The sequence below is a fragment of the Diaphorina citri genome, unplaced genomic scaffold (assembly GCF_000475195.1).
Source record: "Diaphorina citri unplaced genomic scaffold, Diaci psyllid genome assembly version 1.1 scaffold271, whole genome shotgun sequence".
NCBI lineage: Eukaryota > Metazoa > Arthropoda > Insecta > Hemiptera > Psyllidae > Diaphorina > Diaphorina citri.
Genome location: NW_007377708.1, coordinates 193,315 through 205,096, shown reverse-complemented (window position 1 = coordinate 205,096; position 11,782 = coordinate 193,315). Strand labels below are relative to the sequence as shown.

Sequence of the window (11,782 nt, the reverse complement as noted above, 5' to 3'; positions counted from 1 at the left end):
ATCTTGTCGGATTTTCCAACTGTGAACCTATATGGAAGTACTTTCGTGTTTAAACGCTAGACAGAGTGCTGTTTTTGACGTTTTATTTACGAACGTTCTGGTTCTTCTTGTACCAATGTAGTTGTGGAGGGGAAGCGAAGAATTCATATATGGAGAGAAATCTTTGACGGAGAGGAATGAATCAGTGAATGCTGATGAAATTAGGAAGGAAATACATTTCGAAATACAGGTATACCTAATAACAGTCCTAACAGTCCTAAATTCCTACCTAACTGTTGACCGAATCCAAAAAGAAAAGGAAATGCCACTTGACATTATGGTAATATATCACAAAAGGAATTTTTAAATATGGGAAAGCAAGCCAGAAGTTCCGAGTATATGACGAAATGATATTGTGAAAGAGAAAAATGATTGCAAATAAAGTCACTTAAAAACCAGATTAGGTACAGGAGGGATGACAATAAAACCTCAGTTGTTTTATCCGATCAAACGGAATGAAAATGTCATAAACGTGTCATAATCCTTTGAAAATCCTTTCTTTGAGGGATCACCACAAAAGGGGAGATTTCTATCCTGTGTCCTTGTAAGTTTCCTTACGATTCCAGATTACGTTCTACTCTGTTTCACCTGCCACAATAATTCATTCTGAGAAGAAAGAGAAATGGGGGGCTTGCGATAGAAAAGCACACTATCTAACTCGTGCCATGAAAATGGGGAAAAAATCCAAGTCTCTTCAGTTCTTGAACAAGTGAGGGATTTTTCAGGAGGGTTCCATTATACGTAAACCTTTGTTGGAGTACATAGAAACATAGATGATCTCATCTTTTTGATTTCTTGAATGAAATTTTACCTGCACCTTCTTTTTTCTTCCTTCATTTATCTCTCTCCTTCCCTCCTTTCCTTATAGCCATCCGTCCATACAAACTCCCATTTTTCTCCATCTCATTAACTTCTGATATTGCAAGAATATAAATTGCTATCGAAGTTACGCATTAGATCTCTCTATCGATTTTGATTCATAATAATATTCTTCATGTAAGTTCCTTTCCCTTGTGTTCAATATTCAATCTCATCAATATGACCATGCAATCCACTCATTTATATATGTTTCTACTGTCATTTGATTACACTCCAATGTGTCTAGTATGCCACCTGAGGAATGAAAGGCCTGTGTTCCAAAAGCACAGCTTTTCAGTGAGTCATTCATAAAACTCAGTTTTCTCCTTGTTCACAAAAAAAGCCTCGTTTAGTGTTCTCTCTTTCCTCCCTCTCTTCTCGCTCCTCTCTCTCCCCTCTCCCTCTCTCTTCCTCCCTCTTCTTTCCCCCTATTTCTCCCCCTCCCTCCTCTTTCGTCCTCCCTCTATAATTGTTTCCCTGTAATTCCTTCCCTCTCTCCCTCTTAGTTTTCTCTTTTTTCTTGGCTTTTGCTTTCTTTTCTCGTTATTTTTCGTCTCCATCCCTCTCCTCTTGCTCTACAGTTTTCTCTTAAATATTTTGATTTAGATGCTTGGGCGTGCCGAAGTGTTAATCTATTCTGCTTCATTAAAACGGAAAAAAAACTGTTAAAATGAAAATAAATATTTAACTGTTTGTCCTCTCTCTTGTAACGACGAATTCAGAAATGTAAACGCTTTATCAACACCTGCCTGGAAAGATAAGGGTGTGATTTAAAACGTTAACGGCAGCTTAAACAGAACTCCTTCTAAAAAAGCGAAAGATTTTGAGGGTTCGAGGAGGCTTTTTGGGAGAGATACGAAGAACTCTCCATTATTGAAGATCAGTGTCAGTTTTTGCTTTTGAAAAATCTAGCCTAATCAGGAGACCTTTTAAAGCATTCTAAAGACTCTTTTTAAGGCTATTTTGTCAGATGTTTGAGAGAGGGAATGGTGGGAATGGTAAAAACGGAGGTCTTATCGTCCCGAAATCGGAGAGTAGGAGCACAGGATAGAAAGCCAGTCGGTTGCCTCGTTACATATTTACACAATATAGTCACATTATTGCAAACTCTCCGCGCAAAACAAACTCTGGCATTTCAAAATAACCAGACACAAAAACCAGCCGTATTTTCGCGGGGTTCTCCCAAGAGTACATTATACATAAAGATACTATAGCTCATATTTTTTATGATGTCAAGAGAGAAAAAATAAATTTAATTATGAATAATAAAATCCCTTTTTTCCAACCCCTCCATGTTCTCCTTCTGGTGCCGATGCCGCTTTGAACGAAAAATAACAGCCTTGTTATAGGGAAAAGCTTCGTCTCTCCGGAGGTATTGCTTCGAAAACGTCATAAAACCCCCCTCTTTCCAAGAACAATAATATCCGGGTAAAAAAGTTTTATTGCCTGCTTCCCTCCTCTGTATTTCGTCCCTTATTCCTCTCCCATATTCACAATTTTTGCCCCTCTCTGTGTTCCCTAAAATACGTCTAAATGGTAAAGTGAGGGTGCATCAGTATGTTTCTTTCCCCCCCCCCTGAATCACAGTTTTGTCGGGCCATTTTGGCGCCTCTTATTTTGTTCTTTTTTTGGGGGAAAAATTGCTCCCTCCTCTCCCCCGCTTTGGCCCGCCAAGTTGAATATCTCCAGTAACTTTCATCTCCCTCTTGCAATAAGCCTAATGCATTTCTAGACGGGAGACTGGAGGTGCAGGCTCTTTTCCCCTTTTTTTAGGGAGATGTCTTTCTTTCCTATAAGCCTTCCCTTCCTCTCTTCCCTCCCTCTTTGCACCCTTATCTAGATATTTCTCACAATATTGGGTATGTTGGTATGTAGGTTCTTCTATCCTTCCCTTAAGTTCTCTTTTGTCTTGAACGCGTCACGTTGCTTCTAATATTTCACTGAAATTTTTATTGAAAAGTCTCTCTGACGCCAACGCTATTTGGTAATAAGAGGTTTAGAGGTTTGTTATCTTTTCATTGGTGGTTGGAATGGGGTATGGGCCTATGGGGTGAGGATTTTTCATCCCCATTTCTCAGTATAAGGCACTTTTGTCTTGAACGCGTCACGTTGCTTCTAATATTTCACTGAAATTTTTATTGAAAAGTCTCTCTGACGCCAACGCTATTTGGTAATGAGAGGATTAGAGGTTTGTTATCTTTTCATTGGTGGTTGAAATGGGGTATGGGGTGAGGATTTTTCAGCCCTATCCTCAATATAAGAAATGTAAGGAAGAGTTAAATTTGGTTTGAGTACTGAGGTAGTAAAACAAATGATTACTTTCTTACAAACTTCGTAATCTCCCCTTGATCACAAAATTCGTGTAATCGAGCTCAATAAAATGGGCCAGGATTTTCAATTTATTATTTTGAGTGATTTTTATGAGGGTTGAATTTCCCCCCATCAAATGGCATGTTTCCTTATTTTTGGCGCTTAAATAAAAAAATGCCGATTTTTGGTACGAAGACGGTGAGTAGGTGTTTTACCTTAAAGCAATTATAGCCTGGACTGAATGAAACAATGTGCTAAAAACTTGTGGAAATATGAATGAACAGAGAGCCGGGAAGTCAGAAGAATGTCGTAAATCATTCAATTCAAACAGACGATACAGTCATCATCACTGTCAAGTTGATAAACTCTAAACTAATTATGTACTAAGGTACATGAATTACATATGTAGTTATAAAGATATGTAAAAGAGTATGTAATTAATTCCATTTGTGAGTGAAAAGTACTTTATTGTTATCAGCTCGTATAAGGATTCTTAATTAAATGATTGATTAATGGTGCGAATTTTGTCTCAATATTAAAATATTGTATTGATATTTTAACTTCGCTGATAAGTTGTTCTTACAAATACAGAGTATCTTAATTTAATTGAAGATTCAGAGAGAAAAAGCTTATGTGAGAAAAAACTTGACCAACCTTTGGAGTTTGCTGAACTCCACACGTAAAAAGCTCACTCTGAGGCTTGGGTGTAGGGGTGAATGTCCCAAAGGATAAGGTTGAGCTTCTACGAATCTACGATCCTTTGTGTGATAAAAACTTGAGAAGTTTTCTAAAAAAGGGAAACAAAGTAATGTCACTTGTCTTCACCCGATTAGGATTTCAGCATTTTCAACCTGTGAGGTGGAGCTCTTTTCTCGGAAAACTCATAGGAAGGGTGTGTTGAGGGGAGTATTTTCTGACATTTGACAAGGAGTCACAATGTCACATCATGTGTGCCATAGCTGATGTTGAGCTTTCTGGTTGTTGGCAACGTTTTTATCTTCCCATATGGCTGGTGTGCTCCCTTTATGTATTTTTTATGACTTGGTAAACCTTTGTGTAAATGTCGTTCCTTCTCCCCTAAACACTGAAATATACCTGGAGATGAAACTGTAAGTCAGGATTAGTTCTCTCTGCTTGTGTACCCTTAACTTCAGAGTAATGGAAGGGTTTCATGTTGTAGGCAGACACTTTGCCACTTTCACGGGCGTGGATTTTTTTTTTCTCTCCCTCAGCTAGGATTGAACCCATGCCCTTTCGGTTGCCAGGCGAGTACTTTATCATGAGTCCATTTGAAGTTAATCGAAATAGGCCACTCAAAAAAAAAGAAAAAAATCGAAGTAGATCTCTAGGTAAAGGGACTTTTCAGTCCTATCTCAGAAGGATAAACAAGGTATATTCTATTCTTTGACTTTGATATCCCATACCAATTTTTCTAACCGACATTATACGTACTGTTCTCTTTCAGTCGAAAGTGTGCGAATATCATGGTGCCAAAATGGGCTCTCAGGAGCCCCACGTGTTTGCCCTGGCAGAGGCGGCCTACTCTTCTCTTCAGAACTTGGACGTCAATCAGTCTTGTGTCATCAGTGGCGAATCTGGTGCAGGCAAAACGGAAACCACCAAGTTCATCCTCCAATATTTGTGCTCCGTCATTTGAAAGAGTAGCAATCTTTGGCGACATTACCAGGATTTTCTCTCTCTCGAGCTTTTGATTACCTTTTCTTTGTCTCTTTCTTTCTTTAAAGTGGGTTCTCCTGAAGGAGCTCTTCCACCCAACCCCTCATCTCTTTTACTGTGATCCTCTCGGTAACGTAGTGATATCTTGAAAGGCTCTCAACTTCACCAAAAGTAATTCGGTTTTCTCTCCCTCAGGTATGTTCGCTGTATCAAGCCCAACATGAAGAAATCGCCTGATGACTACGACAGTAAGCTGGTGCTGGATCAACTCAAATATCTCGGCATGCTAGACATCATTCGAATCCGAAGAGAAGGCTATCCTGTACATTTGCCGTTTGTAGAATTCCTCAACCGATATCGCTGTCTGGTGAGGGGACCTTTGCCCAAGTCCTGCCAGGAAGCTATTCAGTAAGTATGAGCATAAGGAGGAATTCAGAAAAACAGGGGACATAAAATTTCTCCTCCTGAAAGTCATCGTTCCTTGAACTTTTCACTTAATAAACATGAATAGCTACTTAATAAGGAGTACTTATAAAGGCCTAATTATTGTAGGAATTGAGGACAAGCGTTTCCCTAGCACACACTTGGAACGACCCAGCGGCAATATCACGTTGAATGCACCAATTCCTAGTGGATCACAGAAAGCAACGTTGTGCGTGGGGGGAGAACATGTGGGCAATCGTGTGCCGCCGAATTTTCTTGGAACGACCCAGCGGCAATATCACGTTGAATGCACCAATTCCTAGTGGATCACAGAAAGCAACGTTGTGCGTGGGGGGAGAACATCTGGGCAATCGTGTGCCGCCGAATTTTCACAGCCCCACTCTGGCAGGGTGAGGGTATATGAGGAGGCGGATAGCTTGTCGCCGAATGGAGAGAAAAAGCCCCGATCACTAAAGATCTTAGCAATTATACCCTGACGTCAAATCCCTTTTAAGGTGTGTCAAAGATAGTCGACCGATGGTCGATCGACGTCGACTGAAACCGTAAACGGCCTCAACAACATAGGTTTACCTCTTCACATCGTCGATCGATTATGTGTGATCGACGTCGACTGAAACCGTAAACGGCCTCAACAACATAGGTTTACCTCTTCACATCGTCGATCGATTATGTGTGGAGACGCTTAATTTTTTTTCATAAATTTATTTTAAAGGGGGCACGACTTCGATTGTCATTAGCCCCGAGACGCTTAATAAAAATCTATCTTTTTGCGACCGCCAAGATCACAACTAACTTCTTTTCTGATTGGTTTTCAGGTGAACAAAGAGCTAGCTGAAACGCTCAAGCTTCGGCCAGTGGAGCACTACAAATATCTGAATCAATCAGGCTGTGTTAGGATAGAGGGCGTCAGTGATGCGCGGAAATTTGACGCACTCCGGCTTGCGTTCAACGTGTTGCGCATACCGCTACATATGTGCGAGGGTATATTCAAGGTGCTCTCCGCCATCTTGTGGCTGGGAAACACGGTTTTCCAGGTAAGTCTTTTAGGTCTATGAATCGGTATAACGGCTACATATGTGCGAGGGTATATTCAAGGTGCTCTCCGCTATCTTGTGGCTGGGAAACACGGTTTTCCAGGTAAGTCTTTTAGGTCTAGGAATCTGTATAACTTCAGGAAACACGGTTTTCCAGGTAAGTCTTTTAGGTCTATGAATCGGTATAACTTCGGAAGTTACAGTGATCAAAGCCCTGACATGAAATCCGTGTTTAAGAATCCCAAGCCCAAGTTCTTATTGGTTGGAAAAACCGGTTACTCTTACAGAGTTCTGCGATCACCTCTACTTTCGTTCGTCCAAGTATTTAATCCCCGAATCTCTTGTCACTTTCATGGAGTATTTTTTACATTTGACATCTTTGTTCGTTTGTTTTCATCTTTTGAGCCATTTTTATTGGGCTGATTGGCATGAAATTTGATAGACTTAAGCGCATTTCACGCAACGCTGACGCAACCTCGCGCGCGAACACGCCGCGTAGACGCGACTGAATGACAATGGCAGCGCGACGCTCCTGTAAAAATCGGATGCGAATTTTCCATCCCTTGTATGCGTGTTGGATCAGAATCACTGCATTGCGAAGTCGTAGGAACTCTTTCCTGAAATTGAATAGAATATACCTTGTTAGTAAACTCCATGACCAGTTTGGCTGAGGGACGTTAACCAGGAATCCTCCTGAAATTTTCCTTGCTCAAGAGATAACATAGGTTGAGTGCGAAGGGCATACACTCTTAAAATTTGTAGCCAAAACCAAATGTCAGCCCAAAGGAATCACCCTAGTTAGGGCTGGTTGAGAGGCTGACGAAAAACGCCGACCACGTCTGAACACGGGAAAAGACGAAGAAAAAAAGAGAATGAAGGAAGTCTTAGTACTGCTGCTGTTTATGAAAATTGTGAAGAGTCTCTCAGCTTCATCACAAATAAATAATTCATGAATAGCAAGTCTATCCTATGTACGTATGTTTTACCTATGTATATATCGCCTCCACAGGCTCTGAATTTTCACAGCCCGAGATGTAATGATATGATTCCTCCTGTCTTCGAGAGGTTCATGAGCTTTGGTTCGTAGGAAGATTTTCGTCTTTCCAATCTGCCATTCTGTCTTTGGTATCGATTGCTGCTTGATGATGGTTCTGAAATTTTAGAATAGGTACTCATTACTTAATTAGACTTACTTTATCATGGGCACTCGTTGCTATCTTGAAAGTCAAGAAGAGGTTAGGTAATAGGTTGTAGAACAGCCGTGGTAGAGAATAGGTAGGTATTACTAGACTTATTACTAGATTATTATTAGATATTATTTCATTAATGCTACATATGTGCGAGGGTATATTCAAGGTGCTCTCCGCTATCTTGTGGCTGGGAAACACGGTTTTCCAGGTAAGTCTTTTAGGTCTATGAATCGGTATAACTTCGGAAGTTACAGTGATCAAAGCCCTGACATGAAATCCGTGTTTAAGAATCCCAAGCCCAAGTTCTTATTGGTTGGAAAAACCGGTTACTCTTACAGAGTTCTGCGATCACCTCTACTTTCGTTCGTCCAAGTATTTAATCCCCGAATCTCTTGTCACTTTCATGGAGTATTTTTTACATTTGACATCTTGTTTGTTTGTTTGTTTGTTTTTATGTCTTTTGAACCATTTTTATTGGGCTGATTGGCATGAAATTTGATAGACATAAGTACTTACTCGTATATTGGATGACAATACAATATTCTATCAAAATTATTGGGCGGTTACGTAATTTGTTTCTTGTTTTCCAGGACATAGACGGAGAGAAATGTAAATTAGCCAATGAGGATTCGGAAATCCTCAACATTGTAGCAGAACTATTAGGATTACAATTTGAAGATGTCGTGCAGGTGGTATTACGGAGACAGATCAATGTCAGGGGCAATATTACCGAGATACCGCTCAAACTACAAGAAGTAAGTAGCATTTCGGCGGTTTGAAACTTCTTGCGACTAGCTGCCTCGGTAGTGTGGTGGTCAAGGCGCTCGCTTTCTAATCGGGAATGCGTGAGTTCAATCCTAGCCGGGGTATGGAATTTTATTTTTAAAACTGTTTGAAATTTGGACCACAATAGTAAATAGTTGTAGCCTACTGGTGGGGGTTCCCTACCACGTGACCCTTGGAGTTTCATTATCAAATTATCATGCAAGCAAATTGTCAAATAAGTCAGGATAAAATTACATGTTTCGTTTGGGGTTGAACCCTTTTAACAGGCGTATATACCAGGCGGTGGTAACTGTAACTATGAAGGGACTTTTTAGTACTCGAGTAGTATAAACAAGGAGATTATGCATTACACCTCCGAGGAAAAATCCCACGTAATAAATAATGTACCTACTTGTAACCCGGATCTCCCGCGTGCAAGGCGAGCGCAGTGACCACTACGCTATGGGAGCTGACAAAATGGTACATTATTCTCTTGTGTATTATGCTAGGGCTCAGACTCCGCATATCTGGTCAATCTTCATTCGGAGTTCGAACCCCACCCCTGCTATGTGAAAGGCGAGGACAGGCGCCGCTGGGAGCTCGAGTTTGGTATCGTTCACTATGCTGGCTCTGTTACCTACACGGTGGCTGGATTTGTCGATAAGAACCGAGATGTTACCCAGGTAAGAAAAAGAGTGTTTCACCACCGTTTTTATTCTGCAGCAATGAAACAACTGCTACATTAGACGCATATGGTCTGTGTCGTAGCATGCCCACCCCCTAGTATGTCCTCTATGTATGTTGGTTAAGCCCCTTCTAGCCTTTGGCTGATTCGCTAGCCAGAGGTGGTGGGTTTGAATCCCGGCCGGAGCGGAAAACTTTTCATTGAACTGATCCATAAACCATTTCAAGAGGAAATTTTCCTTTTATTTTTATTTATCACCCCTTAGTTTCAGAGAGAAATAAATTGTTTAATTCGTTCGTTGACTTTGAAAATGTCTCCCCCTGCTAATTTAATCCAATACAACACTGTTACCTACACGGTGGCTGGATTTGTCGATAAGAACCGAGATGTTACCCAGGTAAGAAAAAGAGTGTTTCACCACCGTTTTTATTCTACAGCAATGAAACAACTGCTACATTAGACGCATATGATCTGTGTCGTAGCATGCCCATCCCCTAGTTCTAGTATGTCCTCTATGTATGTTAGTTAACCCCCTTCTAGCCTTTGGCTGATTCGCTAGCCGGAGGTGGTGGGTTCAAATCCCGGCCGGAGCGGAAAACTTTTCATTGAACTGATCCATATGCCATTTCAAGAGGAAATTTTCCTTTTATTTTCATTTATCACCCCTTAGTGTCAGAAATAAATTATTTAATTCGTTTGTTGACTTTGAAAATGTCCCCCCCCCCTGCTAATTTAATCCAATACAACACTTTTTTTCACTTGGAATTTTCTCATCTTCGAATTAAATCCTTCCTCTATTCCCAGGATGTTTTCTTCGACTTCATGAGTCGGTCCACCAATGAGTTTGTTGGAGAACTTACCAAATACCAGGACCTCCTGGGTACCACGGTAGCTAGGATGGGTCAGGGAGCCAACACGACTGCCAGAGGAACCAGCAAGGGCAAACCAACAGTAGGAGATACGTTTAGACATCAGCTGCAAGCGCTGGTGGAAGTCCTTCAGGCTACTAACCCTTGGTAAGTATCATTCACTTGTATATTATCAGGCTATTCCGCTGCGTGTAGTTAAAGGCAGATAAACATACTTCTATCACGCACGTGACCTCATGATAGTAGTGTAGCTGTGCTGAACGAGATTACCTACAATGCTATGAGAGAACTTCGAACTACATCTTTCTGACTTCCCATGAGCTCACGTGACGTGATAGTAGTGTGTTTCTAACTTAAGAGGTCTCGTTTGGACTATTTACAGACTACACTCTGACGTAACCTCCTGCTCAAGTGAGCTTGCACATCAAAGGTCCAGGCTTCGATCTTTTGCAGAATGCTGTGCTTGGAATACGAGATAAAATTTGCCTAAGTTTGTTGGAGAACTTACCAAATACCAGGACCTCCTGGGTACCACGGTAGCTAGGATGGGTCAGGGAGCCAACACGACTGCCAGAGGTACCAGCAAAGGCAAACCAACAGTAGGAGATACGTTTAGACATCAGCTGCAAGCGCTGGTGGAAGTCCTTCAGGCTACTAACCCCTGGTAAGTATCGTTCACTTGTATATTATCAGGCTATTCCGCTGCGTGTAGTTAAAGGCAGATAAACATACTTCTATCACGTCACGTGACCTCATGATAGTAGGGTAGCTGTGCAGAACGAGATTACCTACAATATTATGGGAAAACTTTGAACTACATCTTTCTGACTCCCCATGAGCTCACGTGACGTGATAGTAGCGTGTTTCTACCTTAAGAGGTCTCGTTTGGACTATTTACAGACTACACTCAGACGTAACCTCCTGCTCAAGTGAGTTTGCACATCAAAGGTATAGGGCAAACCAACAGTAGGAGATACGTTTAGACATCAGCTGCAAGCGCTGGTGGAAGTCCTTCAGGCTACTAACCCTTGGTAAGTATCGTTCACTTGTATATTATCGAGCAATTCCGCTGCGTGTAGTTAAAGGCAGATAAACAGACTTCTATCACGTCACGTGACCTCATGATAGTAGTGTAGCTGTGCAGAACGAGATTACCTACATTATTATGGGAAAACTTTGAACTACATCTTTCTGACTCCCCATGAGCTCACGTGACGTGACGTGATAGTAGTGTGTTTCTAACTTAAGAGGTCTCGTTTGGACTATTTACAGACTACACTCAGACGTAACCTCCTGCTTAAGTGAGCTTGCACATCAAAGGTCCAGGCTTCGATCTTTTGCAAAATGCTGTGCTTGGAATACGAGATAAAATTTGCCTTGGGGAGGACTTTGAAAGAGTAGCAATCTTTGGCGACATTACCAGGATTTTCTCTCTCTCGAGCTTTTGATTACCTTTTCTTTGTCTCTTTCTTTCTTATAAGTGGGTTCTCCTGAAGGAGCTCTTCCACCCAACCCCTCATCTCTTTTACTGTGAGCCTCTCGGTAACGTAGTGATATCTTGAAAGGCTGTCAACTTCACCAAAAGTAATTCGGTTTTCTCTCCCTCAGGTATGTTCGCTGTATCAAGCCCAACATGAAGAAATCGCCTGATGACTACGACAGCAAGCTGGTGCTGGATCAACTCAAATATCTCGGCATGCTAGACATCATTCGAATCCGAAGAGAAGGCTATCCTGTGCATTTGCCGTTTGTAGAATTTCTCAACCGATATCGCTGTCTGGTGAGGGGACATCTGCCCAAGTCCTGCCAGGAAGCTATTCAGTAAGTATAAGTTTAAGGAGGGATTCAGAATAATAGGGGAAATAACGCTCTCTCCCTCCCTCCCTCCCTCTCTCTTACTTTATATCCCCC

General features: G+C 41.4%; 1 protein-coding gene across 1 annotated transcript in view; it reads left to right on the top strand.

The window, feature by feature from the left end:
* Window positions 1–4,666: 4,666 nt before the first annotated feature.
* LOC103506911 (myosin-VIIa) overlaps window positions 4,667–11,782 on the top strand; it is a gene marked incomplete at its 5' end in the record, with an annotated part of 40,515 nt that continues 33,399 nt past the window's right edge. The window contains 7 exons of the mRNA XM_026821888.1: window positions 4,667–4,855; window positions 5,099–5,251; window positions 6,144–6,362; window positions 8,143–8,307; window positions 8,827–9,000; window positions 9,807–10,018; window positions 11,480–11,692. Of these exons, the coding sequence (XP_026677689.1) occupies window positions 4,667–4,855; window positions 5,099–5,251; window positions 6,144–6,362; window positions 8,143–8,307; window positions 8,827–9,000; window positions 9,807–10,018; window positions 11,480–11,692 (1,325 nt within the window). The remainder of the gene's footprint in view (window positions 4,856–5,098; window positions 5,252–6,143; window positions 6,363–8,142; window positions 8,308–8,826; window positions 9,001–9,806; window positions 10,019–11,479; window positions 11,693–11,782) is intronic.